Source organism: Podarcis tiliguerta (genome assembly GCF_965153285.1).
Source record: "Podarcis tiliguerta genome assembly, chromosome: 8".
NCBI lineage: Eukaryota > Metazoa > Chordata > Lepidosauria > Squamata > Lacertidae > Podarcis > Podarcis tiliguerta.
Genome location: NC_139541.1, coordinates 69,463,211 through 69,485,294, shown reverse-complemented (window position 1 = coordinate 69,485,294; position 22,084 = coordinate 69,463,211). Strand labels below are relative to the sequence as shown.

Below are 22,084 nucleotides of genomic sequence, written 5' to 3'. Positions count from 1 at the left end.
ATGAAAAAGATTTCCAAAAGAAACTACAGTGGATGCTCGGGTTGTGAACATGATCCGTGCAGGAGGCACATTCATAACCTGCAGCGTTCGCAACCCGCAGCACCATGTCTGCACATGCGCGGGTCACAATTTGGCGTTTCTGTGCAAAGCGCCGAAACCAGGAAGTAACCTGTTCCGGTATTTCCGGGTTCGGCATGGTGTACAATCCGAAAAAGCGCAACCTGAAGCGTCTGTAACCCGAGGTATGACTTGACTGTATAGCAAATATAATGTTGCTGAACTAGGCCTTACATGAGAATAAGAAAAAGAAAAACTGCAAACAGGATGTGGGTTGACTGGACCAATAAAGATCCCCCTAATTGCACTAGATATCTTTCAGCAAGATATGAATGCAAAACAAGAAATATTATATAACAATATGATACATTACTCAAAATTTCTGGTCTTCTCTTTTCATATAGCTTAGTGCGTTTCCAGGGTTTCTGACATGCTAGAACAGAGGTGAGGAACGTCTGGTCTGTAGCCTAATGTGGCCCCCCAGGGCTTTGAAACTGGCCCTCAGGAGTTTTCCCAGGCTACTACCCTCCTCCTGCATCATGCCAGTCACCAGTCCTGCCTCGCAAGGTCTTTTTGCCTGGCTGGAATGTGTGGTCCCATCAGAGCTATGCACTTAAAGCAGTACCACAGCACTTCAAACAATCGGCTGCCCCTCAAGCACTGGTCTTCAACCCACTAGAACATCACAGTCTTATCCAAGTTGGTTTGCAACACGACCGGAGCACTTCCACCATGTGAATATAGGGTAAAAGATTAAGAATTGGGTCCCTAAGTGCATGTTTGGGTAGGGTTGCCATGTATCTGGGAAATCCCAGAGGAGCCCTGGATTTGGTTCCTTTTGGGGGCAGTTTTTTTAAAATAAAACTGTAGCTAATGTCTGGGTTTGGGTGCTGTGTTGGTGGTGCAATTGGCAGTGGTGCAGGGGTTAATCTGAACAACTTTTTGGGGCGGGCCTCCTAAGAAAAGCTCAACAAATTTGTGGTGGGGTCTGGATTTTTACCTTTTGAAATATGGGAAATCTATGTATGGGTTAAAAGCGGGACCTGGGTCTGGGTCTGAATGCTTGGACATGGAGTGTTAAAGTGTGGACTTCTGCCTGGGATGATCAGGGCAAAACGTTACCATCATTGCCTTGTGTGGCAACCAATCGAGATCACATGACGCCTCCCATTTCCCACAGTGTATTTCTCACCGGCACCCAGGCAGTGGCGCTGTTGCATCACAGATAGATTGTAGCTGGAACAAATTTTAAAAAGTTCCTTCCAGCAGCACCTTGTTGTTGTTTAGTCATTTAGTCGTGTCCGACTCTTTGTGATCCCATGGACCAGAGCATGTGATTTCCAGTGCGCCGGCCCAGCCCACAGAGGATCTCTGCGGGAGTGATCTGGCCCATGCCCGGTAAGCCTTGCTGACCCCTGTTGTAGGTGCTTCCATTCAGACTGTCACTATTTTGGGGTGGGATTCAATCATTTTGACATGGTCGATCACGAACTTCTGGACCACCGCCTTGCCGACGTGGGGATTCAGGGCACAGCCCTTCAATGGCTGCGCTCGTTTCTCTCTGGTCGGGGACAGAGGGTGGCGCTTAGGGGGGAATTGTCATCGCGCCACTCCTTGGTGTGTGGAGTACCTCAGGGTGCGATACTCTCCCCGATGCTTTTCAACATCTTTATGCGCCCCCTCGCCCAGCTTGTCCGGAGTTTTGGGCTGGGTTGCCATCAGTATGCTGATGACACCCAACTCTATCTGTTGATGGATGGCCATCCTGACTCGGCCCCAGACACACTGACCAGATGTCTGGAAGCTGTGGCTGGATGGCTACGTGGGAGCCGGTTGAAGTTAAATCCTTCGAAGACAGAGGTCCTGTGGCTGGGACGGGACGATATGGGATTGAGGGGGCAACTCCCATCTCTTGCGGGGGTGCAATTAGTGCCAGCACCGTCCGTTAAGAGTTTGGGTGTAATCTTCGACACCTCCCTTTCAATGGAGGCGCAGATTGCAGCTACAACAAAGGCGGCATTTTTCCATCTCCGCCAAGCTAAGCAGTTGGCTCCTTACCTCTCTCGCCCTGACCTAGCCACTGTGATCCACGCGACGGTCACCTCCAGACTGGATTATTGTAACTCGCTCTACGTGGGGCTGCCCTTGAGACTGACCCAGAAACTCCAGCGGGTGCAGAATGCTGCAGCGAGACTCCTTACGGGGTCTTTGCTGCGAGATCACATTCACCCGGTGCTATACCAGCTGCACTGGCTCCCGGTGGAGTACAGGATCAGGTTTAAGGTGCTGGTTTTAACCTTTAAAGCCCTATACGGCCTAGGACCCTCGTACCTACGGGACCGCCTCTCCTGGTATGCCCCACAGAGAAACTTACGGTCTTCAAATAAAAACATCTTGAAGGTCCCAGGCCACAGAGAAGTTAGGCTGGCCTCAACTAGAGCCAGGGCTTTTTCGGCCGTGGCTCCGATCTGGTGGAACACTCTGTCACAAGAGACCAGGGCCCTGCGGGACTTGACATCTTTCCGCAGGGCCTGCAAGACAGAACTGTTCCACCAGGCCTTTGGCCAGGGCACAGCCTGACTCCCTCCATTGGCAATCTTCGCAAAGCTCTGGCCCAATGGTTGCCAGTGGCTTGAATTAATTAATTTTATAATGAATGATTTTAAAGTGTTGTTTGTGCTGTTTTATTGTTGTTAGCCGCCCTGAGCCCGGCTTCGGCTGGAGAGGGCGGGATATAAATAAAATTTATTATTATTATTATTATTATATAATGACAAATAGAAGAAAAATATGGTATGTATGTATGTATGTATGTATGTAAATTCAGGCCACAGAATTAGAGTTGAAGGGGAGGTCTTGTGCAACAAACTGCTTTCCCCAAAAGACTCTCTTTGCTAAGAAATAAGGATGAGTCACAGATAAGAGATGAGTGGAAGTGTTTTGAAGAGTATCTCAGAGGGTATAATAGTCCCTTTAGCCTACAAGTAGGAATGAACATGTGAGCAGCAGATAACATTAAATAGAGGAGGATTTGAGATGAAAATGGGTAGAATAATAGATTATGCAGCAGACAAAAGACTACCCAGAATGCCACGGAGAGATGGATTGGAAAGTCTAAGGATAAGAGATAGTGATGAATATTGTTTTGTGTTTGTATAACTTGCAAAAATGCATTATTATTATTATTATTATTATTATTATTATTATTATTATTATTATACGACAACAACAACAACAGACTCTTTGCAGAGTACAGCAGCTGACAACATAATATCCGCCACTGGCTTTAAACATGTGAGGTGTGGCTCATTATTTACCGGTATCTCATGCACCTCGTCTCTGGTCTTTGCACAGCGGTTGCACATCCTGCTTAATCTTTACATGCTCTGCAATGTAAATGTTAGCACATTGGTGACTTTAAAACACACACAGAGGCCACACATCCAATTCAACTGGAGCACAATGATTTGAGTTTGCAGATGCTGGTGGGGCTGACTCAGCACCTGGAACCAGTTTTCGAAGCCAGAGTTCATAACCTGGAAGGAACTTGGCCTTTCACACCCTGACTGGCATTGTCTGCTCTGCATGATAGGCAGAAGCTCAACAGCTGCAGCTTCCCCATCACAGGGAAAAGCAGCAATGTCGAGAGGAAAGTGCCATGGTCTGGATTTCTGCTGCTGAGGCTGCTGCTGCTTGAGGCATCGGGGCACCGCCAGAATAGTCTTTGCTTTCCATTGTGACAGTGAATGAGTTTCAGAAGGCATGACTTTCATGTAAGATTAAGCCTCAGCACCCTCTGTTCATCAAAGGCACACACTCATGCACACAATCATTCTTGCATTTCTTGACTTCATAAAGCACGTTCAGCTCCAGTCACTCAGGGAACAGACAAAGGAGAGTAGCTACGAGAGCACAGCCATTTTATTGGTACGCCATAATCAGCCATGGCTCCAAGCCTATAGGGGGCAGCAGAGGTATCTTTGCAAAGATTTGAGTACATCCTGTCTTGACACCGGTGGATGAGGAGGGGGCTCTCTTGAGTTGCAGGTGGTCTCATCTAGCGAAAAGAGAAAGAAGCATTTGTACTGAACAGCAGATCCCTACTCCTGCCCGTTTTAGCAACTTGCTAATTTTTTCTTAACAGCCTCTGCCACATCTCCACCCACACATTATTAAGGGAACATTGTGACAGCTTGAAAGATTAAAACACCAGTAGAGGCAGCTTCCAGTATCCTTGTCCATAAAGAACAGTGCACGTGTGTAGGGATCTTTAAAAAAATGTAATACAGTGCCAGATTTACGTATAAGCTAAACAAGCTATAGCTTAGGGCCCCACTCTCTTGGGGACCCCCCCAAAAGTAAAGAAAAAAACACTTGGATGTACATTTCCAAAATATAAGATAAAAAAACGAATAAAATAAAACCTACACACAGCAACAGTCTTTTGTGTTGTGTAGGCTCCTATGATGTAAGTAATGGGCCCCGCCTGCTAGCCTGCTCCCTAAAATGTCACTGGTTTTCTCATTTCTATATATAGGGTGCCTACATTCTGCTATTTATAATTATTAGTAGTTTGCATCATATATTTACACCTATTCTTATTTCATGTTATAGCAAGTTTCTAGAGACTAGATTATGAGTCTTTGTAAACTGAGTTTCTAAAGGAACTTTTGTTATTGCCAAATGCCAGTGTGTTTGCATTATTAAGTTTGTTATGAATAAAAAAATCATTTTAAGTTAGAGCTTAATAATTGTTTCACTGTTAACATACTTCTTAATTGTATTTCACTATTAAAATGCTTCTTAATTGTATTTCAGTTCAACATTACTTTGATAAATTTTGTTATGTGCAAATGGCTTTAGATACCTATTAGGCCCACAAATTACCATATAGTGTATATTCAACAACAAAAAAACAGTGACAATTTGTTGACAAAGGATAAATGGACATATAAAGGGCCCCATTACCTTCAGTAGCTTAGGGCCTCATCAAACCTAAATCAGGCCCTGATGTAATATAAGTGTTATTAAAACAATCCACACAAAAACACCCCTCTCACAGGACACTCTGGCCACCCCTCTCAAAGGACAGGGGTCTGCTGGCACTTACTCCAAGCATTTGCTCTTCTCCGTTGTGTCTCCAATCACAATCTCATCCACTTGGAACACCCATCGCCCTGTAAACTGCACGTTGGTGGTTTGTGTGATATTGAGGACACTGGGGGTGCGTGATGCTGGGATGTTGTAAAAGTTTTTCTTGTCTCCACTGTCAAATCCAGCCTAGGGAGTGAAGAAAAGAGAAAAGCAATGTAGTGTCCAGCCCCACAGCATAGGAAACATTCTCCTCAGTCTTGATCCCCTTCTGCATATTCATGTATGTGTGGAAATATTTGGTTGACTTTAACTCCTAGTAAATTCGCAAAAATGTATAAAACATTGCTAGAAATGTAAGGAAAAAGAAAGCACCTTTTATCATATGTGGTGGAATTGTAAGGTAGCAAAAGGATTTTGGGAAACGGTATATAATGAGTTGAAAAAAAATATTTAAAATAACCTTTGTTAAAAAAGCATGAAGCCTTCCTTTTAGGAATTCTAGGTGCTGAAATCCCAAAGGAGCAGAAATGTGGCAGCAGTGTGGCCTCATTGGCCAGTGGCTCCTCCTCTCTGGTGCTCAGCCTCCTCCTCCTCTTCCGACTGCCGCCACTGGCTGGGGGCTGCTTCCCCCCTCCTTCTCCTCCTCCTCAGCAGCAGCAGCAGGAGGAGAATAGTTCCAACCAAAGAGGAGTGGCAGATTAAATTAATGGATTATGCTGAAATGACAAAATTTACTGGAAGAATAGAAATCCACGGAGAAACAACTTTTAATAAAGTATGGGGAAGATTCATGGACTATCTGATAAACAACTAAGCTCATTAGTAGGATTAATCTAAAACAAGCTGTTAAATAATAATAATAATATATAATAATAATTTATTATTTATACCCCGCCCATCTGGCTGGGTTTCCCCAGCTACTCTGGACGGCTTCCAACAGAATATTAAAATACAATAACCTATTAAATATTAAAAGCTTCCCTAAACAGGGCTGCCTTCAGATGTCTTTAAAAAGTTTGGTAGTTGTTTTTCTCTTTGACATCTGGTGGGAGGGCGTTCCACAGGGCAGGTGCCACTACCGAGAAGGCCCTCTGCCTGGTTCCCTGCAACTTGGCTTCTCATAGCGAGGGAACTACCAGAAGGCCCTTGGGACTGGACCTCAGTGTTCGGGCAGAACGATGGGGGTGGATATATTTGTTAAGGAAAACACAGGGAGTAACTAATAAATAGAGTTAATTGGGAGGTGCAGTAATGAAAATTAAAGCATAAGAAACCACAGAAGGAGTGGGGAGGGAAGTCAAACGATGTGTTTTTATTGGGAAACTTATTTAATTTGTATGATTGTTAACAATTTCAGAAATTGAAAAATAAAATTTCTTTTAAAAAAGGAGGAGGAGGAGACACGACTGGCCTCCCTCGCCCCCTGAATTTTTTTAAACAATTATTAAGGGGTCCTCAAAAGAGTGAGGATTAGACACTCTTTGAAAGCCATCAAAGCTGGTGGCCATCACTGCCTCAAACAGGGATAGAGAATCTGGGATGTCATGTTGAGCAGCTTGGAAGAAGGGCAGGACATATCTGTAAATAAGAACCACCCAGGCTCCAGATCAGGGCAAATATCTGTGTGACGGTGGAATAACTGCAGCAGAATCTTCAAGAGTGGGTTTTTAGGTTTGTTTGTTTTTGCACTGGCAACTGAAAGCTGATTTAGCAATAGCCAGATGTGATGGTGTGGTTGCTGTGAAATAGCCCTAAAGCACGTTATAGCCACAGGAATATGGAACTAGCTGCAGAATTCGGTTACCGAGAATTTCAGCTTTCATTTAGAAAACATAGAAACACCACAAGCAAACCCTCAACTTCCCTTATTGTTGGATGCCTGCTTCCTGAAATTGTTCAAGCAAAGCTTTGCACATTTCAAAAGCTAGAAGCATTAATGAATCAGATTTCCAGCGATCAGAGGTCAGAAATGCCATGCCCTTGTTCCTTGTTCCTCCCTCGAGTTGCAGAAGCAGAATAAATGAAAAAGCAAAACCTTCAGAATAAATTCATGGATAAGGTAAAGGTAAAGGGACCCCTGACCATTAGGTCCAGTTGTGACCGACTCTGGGGTTGCGGCACTCATCTCGCTTTATTGGCCAAGGGAGCGTACAGCTTCCGGGTCATGTGGCCAGCATGACTAAGCTGCTTCTGGAGATCCAGAGCAGCGCATGGAAACGCCGTTTACTTTCCCACCGGAGTGGTACCTATTTATCTACTTGCACTTTGACATGCTTTTGAACTGCTAGGTTGGCAGGAGCAGGGACCGAGCAACAGGAGCTCACCCTGTCGCGGGGATTTGAACCGCCAACCTTCTGATCAGCAAGTCCTAGGCTCTGTGGTTTAACTCACAGCGCCACCCGTGTCCCATTCATGGATAAGAGGAGCATGCAATTTCCCTCATTCTGCGTAATTAAATTTGGGTTGTGGAATCCAAGTTCATTGCCACAGCATTTGGGGTGCAAAATAGTTATTGGACTTAGCACAGGAAAAGTAAAGCCCTGGCAGTAGAGACCCCCCCTTGCCAAAAAACCCATCACAATGAAAATCCAGGACCCTCCCCCCAGATATCAGCAATTAGTGCTGGGCCAATCTTTGCCATAACTGCTGATATAAGTGGAAGAAAAATACATTAACATCTCCAATTTCTTTCCAATTAGTGAGTTAATGGGCTGACATTCAGATGTATTTTAAGACAGCCTTCCTTAACCTGGTGCCCTCCAGCTGCTTTTGTCTTGCAACTCCCATCAGCCCCAGGCCACATGGCCAGTGATCAGGGATGATGGGGGCTGTAGTCTAGTGGCATGCAGAGGACACCAAGTTGGCGGAAAGCTGCTGTAGGTTATGCATTGCACTTTACAGTACAATTTCGACATTCATGAAATCACTTGGGATGGAAATATTGATATGTTGGACTGTTCACGTGGCAGTTTAACTCTGTACATGGATAGCCTGCTGTTTCTGATTTCAGCAAGGCAGCTTAAACCCATCATCCCCAGGTGGTTTCTCCCATCTGATCGCTTACAAAGCCAGGCCTGCTTAAGAGCAGAATCGGCTCAGATGCATACAAAGCATATCTGGATATCATGGTGAAGCATCCTTTGCAGGGAGTTGGGTCCCTTCCAACTCTACAATTCTATGATTCTAAAGTTACATGCTAAGGGCTTAGCCACACCTCCGTTTACTCTACTGCTGAATTGGAACAAATGGCAGGTTTTCCATGGATTGCTGTTTGCTCATATTTAGTGCTAAATACAGGGTTTTCTTGGGGGCGGGGGGAGGTTTGGGGCAAAGGCACAACCACTTCGACGCATGCCTAGAAAATGTGAGATAAGCAGAAAACAGCTCAGACCTATGCTTCCTAGGCATGGGAGAAGCAGGAATGCGGACGAGCTCTTAATCTGTCCATTAAGAAAAAGAAGAAGAAAAATCTGACCCCCTCCATTCATACTTAAGGGTTGTATCCAAGTCAAAGTCACTTGGCTGTATACTTGTTCCCCAGGCAAAATATTTTGCAGCAGCGAGAAATTGTTGCACAAGAGAACACAGAAGCAAGTTGCTGGTAATTTTGTTGAGCAACAAGTTCTCACTAACGCAACTGTTGCACTGGAGTTCTCCCTTGTGTTGCGGAGTCCTCCATTCCACAGAATGAAAACTCGCCCACCTGCTTGTGCAGACAGAGAACATTGGATACAGCCCATAATGAGTATCCCAAACACCTTTTGTCACAAAACAAATGTGGTTTTGTTTTGTTTAAAACACATATTTTGATACTTTTGGTTTTGGCCAAAAGCTCTGGAGAAGCATGAAACCCAAAGGATCTTCCAACCCACATGTTGGTCCGGGAGGTCAGAGACCAGGTCAATTTCATATCAGAATCTGCAAAGGTCAGATTCCCTCAGTGTTCCTATTCAGATCAAATACCTGTGCAGGGGTTCCCCCAAGGCCTGTCCTGGGATGCCCACCGCTTGCTATCCCTGTTGTCCACTGGATATCGGCATAATTCAAAATGATGAAAGCGATTTCGTTATTGGTGGTCAGGACAGCCTGGAAAGTGTTGGTCTGCAGCAAAAAGGAAAGAGACATGGGACTGTGGAGCTACGACAGCACAAAGAGATGCAGCTCTGTCTCTGGGGAACACAAAGTAGGAGGGCACCATGGGGGAGTCCTGCTCTTCATTGAGAATGATAGGGAAACCATGTAGATTAGGGACAGAGGAACCTGCGGTTTTCCAGATGTTGCCACCCCATTGACCACACTGGCTGTGGATGATGGTGGCTGGAGCCCAACAACAGGTTCCCTATACGTTCCTCTTGTTACCACATTTTCACATTGCATATTAAGTGTTAGGGCGGTGGGGGGGGGGGACCTCAGACCCAGGGACTGAACTTTACAAACCTCTGACTTTTGTGTGGATGTGTCATGGACTGGCTGGATGCAGAGGAATGGTATGAGGCACCAGATGGGGAACCCCCATCCTGAAGAGGGTCAGAGGGACGGTGGTGGGACAATGCTGAGTGGTCAGGGAGAGTAGAGGCATTTTTGGCAAGTGTTGCTTGTAAGTTTCATCTGCTGAAAGTCCCTTTTCTGCTCCACCCAGGGCCCTATCATCTCCTGCAGCTGGCTACCCTAGGTCAGGGAGAGGCCTACCTTTTTTGAAGCACTTCCAAAGTAGGCGACACGGTCCCAGGTAGCAACCAAGGCCCAGACAGCCGTGAAAGACATCTCTGGGAAGTACTGGTTGATATCTGCGGTGCAGCGGCTAAGCACTGCAGAGTCCTGAGTCTGTCTCCAGAGGACATCCCCGCCTCTAGTATTGTCAACATCCCCCCAATAGGGGGCGACAAAGGGCGACCCCAAATCCAGAGGGAAAGGGTCGGGTGTGTACTGTGAGACATTCACACCAAAGGAGACCACCCCGTTGTTGTTGACCTGAAGAAAGGAGAGAGATACAGGTGTGAATGACAGCAGGTAGGTAGACTGAGAGATATAGGGTTGGCGTCATAGGAGCCAACTCCTAGAATCTGAGGTCCCATCAGCCCCCCATTAAAATATTTGAGGGGCTTGGACTCCCCCAAAGTTGATGGACGTTGCCATTCAAATGGTGTGTGTGTATCTGACATCATGTGATTTATCATGCAGGATGGGGCTTACTCCCCCCCCCCCCCAATATTTTATTCAAGTTGGCACCCCTGGTTGGTTGATTGAACACCTGCCAACACTGACCTCAGAAATGAGGAGAATCAGTAGGGGGCAACAGTGATGCTGAGGAGGTAGAACCTTGCTGAAGGTTCCTTGAAACCTGGAACCAGCAATGGATGGATGCATAGATGGACAACTAGATTAGATAGCAAGACTGAAGATGGGCCAGTACAAGGCAGCCTGCTAGATCTGAATGACAGGTGGGCATAGATCTGCACCACCCACTCTTCTGGTCAAGAAACATGTAGACTGGGGCTTTGGCCAGGCATTACGTACGTAGAGTGAGCTGTACTTTTTGCCATAGAAGCTGAAGGGCACTGCAGTGATGATCTTTGTAGATGTCCCATCATCTGACTTGGGGTTCTTTGTGTCACCCTGTGCAGTCCCATAAGGGTACATCAATGATTCTAGAGGAGAAGGGAGCATCTTGTTAGAGCCCAAGCCAGCAACTCATTTTACAGAAGGCCCCCTGGGGAGGAGGGAGGGCTATGTGTTTGGCCAGCCTCTCCTCCCTCTATCTGGGTCTGAGGCTGCATAAAACGCACAAACGTCTCCCAAAGGATCTTGGGAACTATGGTTGGTTAAGGGTGCTGGGAACTAGCTCTGCAAGGGAGTGAACTGCTGTTCCCAGGATTCTTGGGGGGGGGGGGACCATGTGCTTTAACATACAGCATGTATACAGCCTGAATGTGTCCTTTATAAGAAAACACTTAGGATTTTCCCCAGGATCAGGAAGCCTGCAAAATTCTCCTTCAAACCTTCCCACTGAACATGGGAATTGGGGGTGGAATCAGTGGGGGCGGAGGTCTTAAGGTGCCTGGAATCCTCCACCACACATTCTTGCAATGTTTGGTGGAGTAATGCCTGGATGTTTTATAAGTGCCCTGCCATTCATTTGTTCAAGGCAATTCCTCAGCCCACATTCAGGCTCATGAGTCAAGTGGATCTTACCAGTGGAGGCATCGGCTGGAGAGGTCAGGGTTGACCCTAAAGAGCAGCAAGAGAGAAACCATCAGATCTGTTTCATGTTTACAGGCATACACAGGGAGAGACAAGAACTTTTTATGCAGAGGCCAGAAGTGTTCCATTGAGTTTCAAACGGAGATTTGATCTAGGGGGTCTTAGTTGACCACAAACTTAACATGAGTCAACAGGGTGATGCGGCAGCAAGAGAGAGCGAGAGAGAGAGAGCCCCAATGCTATCTAGATTGTACTGTGCGTCTGCTGGTGCATTTCCACCACCCTGACCTTTCTGCCCCCCTGTTCCTCCTCTTCCTCTCTCGGCTGGTAAACAGTAGCAATAAGATTGATGCCCCTACTACTGAGTTTGCTATCTTATCCAAGGCTTGCCAGGAGACAACACAGCCATCTAGCCACACGTATAACCTGTAACAAATCAGTGAAGCCCAAGCTACCATGGCTGGCAAGAGAACATTCTCAGTGTGCTTCGCAACTGTGGGACATATGATTCAGATACCTAAAAGATTGCCTCACCCCTTATATACCCAAACTGGCCTCTGTACTTTGCAGGAGAAGGCCTTTGCAAATATTATCTCACCAGGAAGCCCATTCCATAATAGTTAGGAATTGGTCTTTAGTACCAATTCCTAGTACCTATTGGAACTCACATCAGACAGATGCTGTTGTTAATTGTCTTTTCGACCCTTTCCCAGCAAGATTTTTCAATGGCTATTTCTACCCTGTCTTAATTTTGTGGTAAGAATGTACCTGTAAATTCTTACCATGGTTTTGAAATAGTGTTTATATATATATTTATTATTGATGATGTTTTTGTGCTTAAACCTTTTGGGGATGTTGTATTGGAAGGGATAGCTCAGTCCGTACAGTATGAGACTGTTAAACTCAGGACTGTAAATCTGAGCCCCACATTGAGCAAAAACACAGCTCCTGTGTTGCAGGGAGCTGGTGACCCTTGCAGTCTGTTCCAATAGTTCAATTCTATGATTCTATAAAATGAAATGATAAGAAGAGCCCCATCCTTGACAGGGTTTGCAGAAGACCTACCTTTATCAAATGATTTGATCTGAGTCACAAAACTAGATGGGCTCGTCAGCAGGATCACGCCAGAGTGCCGAAAGTCCAGCACCTTGGATCAATCCTGCTGATGAGCACAACATGCCTTTCCATCTGGCACTGGTGCTCTGGGGTCGTGGAGAAAGTCAGCAGTCAGGAAGGCTGACAGACATTGAGAAGGCCCAGCCACTTGCTCAGAGATTTTAAGGAGGCTAAAGACACCTTGGACCCCTGCGGGTGGGGCAAGTAAAGAGGCAGATAGGAAAGAACAACCAGGAGACTTGAAATGTGTTCCCAATAGTTCCATGAAAAGCAGGGCTTGTATTCAAGTCCTTTTAAGTCTGGCTCCAATTGCAAGGCCAACTTTGGATTGGTTCCACACTCGGGAGCTTCTGATCAGAGCTCTGGAGTGGAGATGATCCCTGCCAGCTTCTAGACCCACTGGGTGGTTGAGCCCCACTGGGATCAACTGCTCCACCACACTGCAAAGGGAGAAATGTCTCACTGGACATTTTGGTGACCTTAGGTGTCTGTCATGCATTCCACCTGTCAAAGTGGGGAGCGGGGGAGCTAAGAAATTGGCCCACCGGGCTGAAAAAGTCCTTCACAACTTGGTTTCTGTACTCCTGATTTTGTACAATATCCCCCCCACCCCCAGCCACTTCCACAATTGCTGCATTTCCTTTTTGTAAAATTGTTCTAAAAATACATTGATAGTTATAAGTCACCTTGTCTATTTTTAACTGAAAAGTACGGCAGAAACGTTGAATGAAACAACAAACTTTTAAAACTCCTCCATGCATTGTGAAGGTAGCTGTAGGAGACTTCTGCCAGGTCAAGTCAACCCAAAATTGAACCTACTTTTACAATAAGTTAAGATGAGGCTTGATCTGCCATTAACGGAGAAAACAGCCCAAAGCAAAGAGCTGGCTTCTGAGTCTCCTACTTACCCACCGCCAGCAGAAGGAAAACAGATATAGTTTCCATCCTGGCTGTTCCTTTGCCCTGGAACTGCAGCGTCTTAAGCTTATTTCAGGTGCCTTCTATGCCTCCTCCAGCCAAGAAAGGATGTGTGGGGTGGATCTACACCTGATATTTATCTTGACCCTGCCTTCCACACCTAGCTTGACAAAAAGAGAACAAACAGTTCTCATAAGGAAAGGGGACCTTAATCAAATAGCAGGCCGTTTCAACAGCCTAATCCTGCTGAATTTCTTTGCACAGCTTTTTTTTGGGGTGAGAAATGGGCCAACACCACAAAAGGCACAATAGTCTCCTGGGTGGAGTCGGAGTGGGGAGAGTGGGATACGTCCACAATTGTGTGGATAGGCAAACAAACCTAGCACCAAGAATGTTCTAGGTGCTGTTCAGCGTGGCAAAATGATGCAGAGCATTTGGAACATCCGGTTTACTATAATGATGGGTGGTGAGGTAGTGTTTGGAACAGGGATGCCATATAGACTTACATCCTACCCCAGCTAAGTTTGGAGGCTCAACATACGGTTTATTTGAATGGGTTTTCCCAATTCTCTGACTTCCTCTACACTAATCTGCCCTAAACCACAGGTTTAGTGGGTGGCGCTGTGGTCTAAACCACTGAGCCTCTTGGGCTTGCCAAACACAAGGTCAACGGTTCAAATCCCCATGATGGGGTGAGCTCCTGCTGCTCTGTCCCAGCTCCTGCCAACCTAGCAGTTCGAAAGCATGCCAGTGCAAGTAGATAAATAGGTTCAGCTGCGGTGGGAAGGTAAATGGTGTTTCTGTGTGTTCTGATTTCCATCACCGTTCCATTGTGCCAGAAGCAGTTTAGTCATGCTGGCCTCATGACCCAGAAAGCTGTCTGTGGACAAACGCCGGCTCCCACGGCCTGAAGCGAGATGAGCATCACAGCCCCATAGTTGCCTTTGACTGGACTTAACTGTCCAGGGGTCCTTTACCTTTACCTTTTTTTACATAAACCATAGTGAAACCATACTCTCCAACATTTCTCTGATGAAGATAGGGATATCCTATTCCACATCAGGAAGCTTCTCCTGAGTTTGATCTCGCTGCACACATACATGTCATATACATGTCACCTTGAGCCAATGACAACCTCTCTGCCTCCCTTACCTCGCAGGATTGTTGTAAAGAAAAAAAATATGAAAGGAAAGGGATAATGCTCAACACCTTTGACAGATAAATGGAATGAAATAATTTTTTTAGCTGTAAGCTATCGAGTCCCTGTCAGGGAAAAAGGCGTAATAATAATAATAATAATAATAATAATAATAATAATAATAATAGAAACTGGAAGCTTGATCAGAAACAAACTAGAGAGTAAATCCTATTGAACTCAATGGGACTTAGTTCTGAGTAAAAATGCTTAGGATTGCTATGTAAGCAGGCTACCTAGTCTTTAGGCAGTTACCTGGCAGTAAACTCCATTGAATACAGTTGGGCTTCCTTCTGAGTAGACAGTGTAAGGCTCCATTTACAATAAAGGAATCAACACTCCATGTGTTTCCTAAAAGATTGCTGGCCACTGAAAAATTGCAATTAGAGAATTTAAAGTGGATTGGTGACGTTTTCATTCAAAATGATTGGAAGGGCTTTCTGCACCAGCTTCACTAATTTCCTTCATTCATTGCAAGTATTTTATTTTCAGTAGAAACAGGACTCCACTTTTGCACCTCCACATTCCACTTTTAATTGTTCTCCAAAATGTGGAGGGGAGGAAAAAGGAAAAAAACCGAGACATTCCGGGATGAAATCAGAAACCAGGACGGCTTCTGTAATTCTGGGACTTTCACTGGAGAATAGGGACACTTGGAAGGGTATTGGTGAAACGTGAAAAACACGTTACCTAATTCACATGCCAGAACATCTCCCAAATACTGGAGCAAAAGCAGATGACAACATCATTTCTGCTTGGAAAAAAAGTCATGGACCTTTGTTCTTCTGCTTCTATATACCGCACCGCCACTGTAACACTGCAATGGAGTCAACATCCAAATGAAAAATGACCCTAAATTTACTATAAAAAACCCCCCAAACCAAAAAAAAAACCATGCAAATTTGCAGAACAGCTGGCAGGTTTGGTAATGCAAAGAGTTTTATCTTTATTTATCATCAGCCTAGATCTTTACATTTGAAGATCCTGTCTAGTCGTTTCTATCATCTGGATCTGTTTGCCAGGAAAGCAAATTTGCCTGCTTTCTTTTCAAAAGAAAGTAAAATGAAGCTTGTTTGATCATGTCATCGCATGTGTTGACACATTCTTAGTCATCAGTGAAGTTTTTGTCCTCATGTCTCACCTGACACCTGGACTTCAATCCCCAGCTTTGGTTAGCCCTTAATGCAAATCCAATTGAACACCATGAAAATCAGTGGACCTTATCTCAGCTGAGCCTCAAAACCTTTATGCTAATATTAACCAACATTTCCCTAATTCTTGCAGGGTGATAGATGTGCCTTTAACCCCCAAATGCCATGATGTCTCCTTGCCCGAGTCATAGGAGGTTTTGCATGCAGAGAGTCCAGTAAATGACATCACCAGGTTGGGCTTTGGAAGGTTCCTGTCAAAAACCCTACAGAGCTGCTACCAGATGTGATGGAAAAGTTTGTTTTTGCTGGGCAGGTTGGTTCACCAAGTGTTTTCTTTTCCCCTGCCAGCAAATGGTTAACGAACGGCAGCTTATGACTGACCTGGGTTCCAGGAGGGGGAGTTGAAAAGGAGAAGATTTTGAGAGACAGTTTTGTAGGTTGGGCGAATAGGTTGGGAAATAGAGAGAGTTGGTTCTGGGTAGAAACATCCACTCTGAGGAATATATCACAAGCTAGAGAAAGGAGTCTCTGAGCTTAGTGTGAAGGACAGTGTGTGGTGTCCTGTTAGAGTAATTAAAGGTAAAGGTTAAGGGACCCCTGACCATTAGGTCCAGTCGTGACCGACTCTGTGGTTGCGGCGTTCATCTCACTTTACTGGCTGAGGGTCATGTGGCCAGCATGACTAAGCCGCTTCTGGCGAACCAGAGCAGCGCATGGAAACACCGTTTACCTTCCCACCGGAGTGGTACCTATTTATCTACTTGCACTTTGACATGCTTTTGAACTGCTAGGTTGGCAGGAGCAGGGACAGAGCAATGGGAGCTCACCCTGTTGCGGGGATTCGAACCGCCGACCTTCTGATCAGCAAGTGCTAAGCTCTGTGTTTTAACCAACAGCGCATTAGGCCAGGAATTAACTGGGAGGCTGAGCCTGAGCCAGGAGAAGTAGAAGCTGGAAAGATACAATCAAGAGGGGAGAGATTCTCCTACAAAAAAAGAAGACTCCCAAACCAGTGATCCCTTGGGCCTGTTACTTGGAGTACCTCAGGAGTAGGGTTGTCTAAGGGGTGTGTAACTGACAGGAAGTAGCACCTTGTTTATGAACCAAAGTATTAAGTGGCAACAGCTGTGCAACAACCGAGAAATCACTGAAGTGAAATAACATTATAATCTGAAGTAGCCTATGTTTTATCCACTTGTGTCATAAAAACTTCCTTTGTTAAATAAAATATTTATTATTTATTTGATCAAATCCTGCCTGAGACTCCAAATTATTAAGTTTCCCCTCACACAAGTCCCCCACAAGATAATCTGGGGTACCTTGTGGTAATTCGTGGAATTGGTGTTCTGTGAGATGGGTGCACTATATTTAAGTGAGGGCTGGTCCAAGGGTGCCAGGGGAAAAGGTGCCGTTGCACCAGTCAGTAGTAAAACCTGTAATTTCTCCACGGACCACTTAAAAATTGCAGAGTGTTTTGACAGACCTCCCTGTTGTAGCAATTGTGGCACACGCTGCTTGATGCTATATGATCTTTAATGGTGTTTCTCTTTCTTCTTTTATTTCTTATGTTGCATTTTACAATATTTGCAATTTGAAAACCACATCCTTCAAATTGTAGGTGTACTTCATAGACGTGCTTGCACCATATGCACTGCTACATATCCGAAACTGGGAAGGATGAATGGGCCCATTTTACAGAATCATAGAATTGTAGAGTTGGAAGGGATCCCAAGGGTCATCTAGTCCAACCCTTTGCAATGCAGGAACCTAAAATGAATCATTCATGACAGATGGCCATCCAACCTCTGCTTAAAAACCTCCAAGGAAGGAGAGTCCAAAACATCCCAAGGGAAATGGTTCCACTGCCAAACAGCTTCTTGTAACTTGAAGCCATTGGTTCAAGTCCAATCCCTCAAGAGAAGGAGAAAACAAGCTTGTTCCCTCTTCCATGTGACAGTCTTTGAGATATTTGATATTTGAAGATGGCTATCATATCTCCTCTCACTCTCCTCTTTTCCAGGCCAAACATACCCAGCTCCTTCAAATGTTCCTCATAAGGCTTGGTTTCCAGACCCCTGGCCACCTTGGTTGCCCTCCTCTGTACATGTTCCAGCTTGTCAACATCCTTCTTAAATTGTGGTGCCCAGAACTGGACACAGTCTTCCAGGTGTGGTCTGACTAAGGCAGAAGAGAGTGGAACTATTACTTTCCTTGATCTGGACACTATACATCTGTTGATGCAGCCTAGAATAGCATTAGGGGTTTTTTTTTTTGCTGCTTCATCACACTGTTGACTCATGTCAAGCTTGTGGTCCACTAAGACCCCTAGATCCTTTCACATGAACTGCCAGCAAGTCAGGTGTCCCCTCCTCTTATATTTGTGCAGTAGAGTTCCAGAAAAGTTGATCTTATAGGTCCTGTTTTGAGCAAAATCTCAAAATTGTCCCTATCTATAACCAGTGAAGGGATGCGGGTGGCGCTGTGGGTTAAGCCACAGAGCCTAGGACTTGCCAATCAGAAGGTTGGCGGTTCAAATCCTTGCGACGGGGTGAGCTCCCGTTGCTCGGTCCCTGCTCCTGCCAAAAGCATGTCAAAGTGCAAGTAGATAAATAGGTACCGCTCCGGCGGAAAGGTAAACAGCGTTTCTGTGCTCTGCTCTGGTTCGCCAGAAGCGGCTTAGTCATGCTGGCCACATGACCCGGAAGCTGTACGCCAGCTCCCACGGCCAATAAAGCGAGATGAGCGCTGCAACCCCAGAGTCGGTTACAACTGGACCTAATGGTCAGGATCCCTTTACCCTTTACTTTTATAACCAGTGAAGGGGAAGGAATTTGTTTCAGTTTGCATTTAAAGGTGCATCTACCAAATTTGCATTTTTATACACCTTATGGCACTATTCCAGCAAGTCTATCCTCTCTCCCGGCTGCTCCAAGTCCATTTTCCCCCCATGTACCAAGGGACTTCGAGCCTACAGGAACGTTAATTGCAAACAACAAATTTTTGCAGGCACTCTGTTCAGAAACAGACAAAATAAAAATGAAAAGTAGCACAAATCAGAAGAATTCTGCAGAAAGGCCAACTGCCTTTGGACTGCAGAACCAAAGGGAGACACACTCTGCCCTCTGCAAGTGACCAGGGCAGCAGGGGCCACTGGAGACCCAGCAATACAGCTGCAAATCAAACATTTTAAACGTGTTTGTAAAGTGCATTATACAAATGTGACACTAGATGGTGATGGTGAGCTATTGCAAATTCAATATACAGTGGTACCTCGGGTTAAGTACTTAATTCGTTCCGGAGGTCCGTTCTTAACCTGAAACTGTTCTTAACCTGAAGCACCACTTTAGCTAATGGGGCCTCCTGCTGCTGCCGCGCCGCCGGAGCACGATTTCTGTTCTTCTCCTGAGGCAAAGTTCTTAACCCAAGGTAATATTTTTGGGTTAGTGGAGTTTGTAACCCGAGGTACCACTGTATTTTTCAAAACTTTTTTTAAAAAACATTTTCACAACGTTTTTTATATGTGACTAGATTCCACCGGGGAGTCAGTGCTAGGAGTCAACTCCAAGGGCTCAGTGCTCTTTGCCCCAAATTGACTGTGCCAACCCCCCCGCCTCCTCCTCTGCTGCTGCTGCATGGGAGCGCAGGTAAGACTGCTGATCAGCCGCCCGCCTCCCTCTCTCTTGGGGTGCCCCCACTCTTCTCCTCCCCTCAAGTGGCCTTTGCCAGGATCTGAAACCCTGCAAGCCCCCCACCAAGGAGGGACCTGCTGGCATCTGGGCAGGAAGAGGAGGGGCATTGTGTGGGCTGGCCTGCCATCATCTGAGCCCCCTGCACTGCACATCTCAGCCCCTCAGCACTGAACCCAGCCCAGGAAACATCACCTCCTGTGCCCAGACCCCAACTGCTTGGGCCTCAGAAGCACCAGACGAGGGAGGAAAGTGATGCAGCCTCCGCTGGGCTGGGGGCCCTCCCTTCCAGTGACCTTCTGGCTGGGGTGGTGGGATGGCAGCCTCCCCCCCCCCCCAATATTTTACTCAGGTTGGTGCTACTGGAGTCAATACACCTTGGCTCCCAGGGAGAACATGCCAAAGGAGAGACTAACCAGTCCCAATCCATAGTTGGCTGGGAGTTATGAGAAACCATGTGCAAGAAAGGTGGGATATAAATTTAAAATGTCTTTTTAAAAGGATCAGCTGCAGGGACCTTCTCTCTCTCTTTTTTTAATAATATTTTATTAAGATTTTCACATAAGAAAAAAGAAAAAACACAAAAATAAAAACAAATAAAGACAATTCAGTTTTCATAATATATCTTGCATTTGCTTATTTCCCGGACCTCCCCACACCTCCCCTCTCTGTATTCCAGTTCAATTATTTATTCAGCAAATCCCTTCCCTCTCCCTTATCCTTATCCTGATCTTAGTATGTTATACCGTTAGCTTTTCGTCTATTAACCTTCCGTTTTTCCATATTCCTTCATCCCATTGTTACTAAAAACCCTTTAACCTCGATCCAACATCATTCTAACATTCATTAATTTTATAGTATTTCTGTAAATAATCTTTAAATTTCTTCCAATCTTCCTCCACCAACTCTTCTCCCTGGTTTTGGATTCTGCCGGTCATCTCTCTCTCTCTCTCTCTCTCTCTCCCTCTCCCTCTCCCTCTCCCTCTCTCTGTTTCTCCGCCCCCCCCCCCCCCCGTTTTGCTCTCGCTACCAGAAAACAAAACTTGACGGAAGAAAAGAAAGTGCATGCTAGTCCAGGGATGGGAACTCCTGACCTCTCTATCTAGTCATTTTGAACTCTGTCCTGACCCTTCCCTTCCCCAGACATGCTCTGCCCATCCTTGAGTTCTTTGGCCTTCATGGAATGTATCCTCGAATTATGATAAAGCCTCTTGCTTGCCCTGGCAGAGGATGGAGTGAAGTTAAGTGTGTGACAGGGGAGAGAAAGCTCTGGCTTGTTCCTGGATGGAACATAGCCCACTCCTCGAAGGGAAAAAAAAGTCCCATTCATTGCTTCACCCACTTTGCCTCTAGCCACACCCCTGGGACCACTGGCAAGTGTCCCCCCCCCTCAGTTTTTCATTTGGATCATGGGATGAAAAAGTCCCCCCTCCCAATGCTCTAGTCTCTGCCCATAGCCAGAAGGCAAGCAAGACCTCCAGTATGAGAAGATGAGCCTAGTGGCCATAAGGGGATATAAACGACTCCTTATAACGTCACCACTTTGTCTAGCTTATCTCTCTATCTTTCCCACCTGCTTCCTTTTCCTCCTGTGATTTCTGTGTTAACTTGCAAGCCTTCGTTCAGTCGGGTTGTCATGCCTGCCTCTTGCAGCAAAACCAACAGAGAGTCCTACAGCATTTGCGGGATGTGGGGCAGGGGAAAGAGAGTTGGTTTGGTTCGCATTTTTATGCAAACCTACCTAATCTGCACGTCTGGAAACAATACAAACTTAAACACAGCTATCTTTCGAGATATGAACAGGGAAACATTTTTTTTGGGGGGGTGCAGTTCTCTAAACAAAGAAAGCATATGCAAATAAGTATTTTGACTGGTGACCCCTATCCCTGCCAAGCCATGCATGGGATTCCAGGGGTCTTGGCCCTCAACCAGGGACTGTGCTCCTTTAGAGAAATGAAGATGTGGTGGAGGCTGTCGTACCTTTAAGAAATAGGATTTAGTCACGTAGTTACACCTGAGTTTAGATGGAGGGGAGTCCAGATCTTACAGCATGGTTGTCTCAAGAGGGGTTTGTTCCCCACAGCAGTGCAGCACTGGAGTCCAAGGCATCTCTACCAGACAATCTTCAGCCAACCTGCCCAAAATGGATCTCAGTTGTTGCTCTCAACTCTTTTTCTTCCCAGCACACCTTCCGAATGACCTTCTTTTTCCTGCCACCTCATGCCCAGTTACTCTGACAACCTTCTAAACCCCCTATCTCTGTTCACACCTCAGGGCAAGGCCCCCCCCCCGCAAGGACAGTTCTTTTGTATTGCCAATGGCCCTCAATGGCCCTATATTGTTTCTTAATGGGTCTAGCTTGGCCAGGTCATTTTTTTTTTTTTGCATAGGCTAGCCCAGGAATTCCTGCTTTCATTTCTCCCTTCACATCCCAAATAATCAAAATCCTACCATTTATTAATTTCTAGGGTTTAGGGCACCCCTGCAAACTTATAACAGTATATTAGGGGAAAGTGCACATAAAAATGCCTATATCCCTATTATATTAGGGGAACTTAGGTCAGATTTCAAAAAAGAAAAAAAAGGGAGGGGACAGATTTTTTTTTTATAAAAAAAACCAAATTTGTCAAAAAATGCTGACAAATTTCGGTGAGGACTTAGACTGA

General features: G+C 45.6%; 1 protein-coding gene across 1 annotated transcript; it reads right to left on the bottom strand.

Annotated features, from left to right (window-relative positions):
* Positions 1 to 3,960: 3,960 nt before the first annotated feature.
* Positions 3,961 to 13,529, bottom strand: LOC310684618 (sushi, nidogen and EGF-like domain-containing protein 1). The gene is made up of 7 exons (XM_083456020.1): positions 13,377 to 13,529; positions 11,344 to 11,379; positions 10,669 to 10,799; positions 9,841 to 10,122; positions 9,115 to 9,252; positions 5,168 to 5,337; positions 3,961 to 4,114 (listed from the first exon to the last, which is right to left on the bottom strand). The coding sequence occupies exons 1-7, from the start codon at positions 13,411 to 13,413 to the stop codon at positions 4,111 to 4,113; spliced, it is 798 nt and encodes a 265-aa protein (XP_083312146.1). The 5' UTR covers positions 13,414 to 13,529; the 3' UTR covers positions 3,961 to 4,110.
* Between the last annotated feature and the right edge of the window lie 8,555 nt (positions 13,530 to 22,084).

Coding starts and splice junctions, on each gene's coding strand:
- LOC310684618 (XM_083456020.1), bottom strand. CDS start 13,413: ATGGAAACTATATCTGTTTTCCTTCTGCTGGCGGTGG. Junction 11,380..13,376: donor TTTCCTTCTGCTGGCGGTGG/GTAAGTAGGAGA, acceptor GCTGCTCTTTAG/GGTCAACCCTGACCTCTCCA. Junction 9,253..9,840: donor TTGGAAGTGCTTCAAAAAAG/GTAGGCCTCTCC, acceptor TTTTTGCTGCAG/ACCAACACTTTCCAGGCTGT.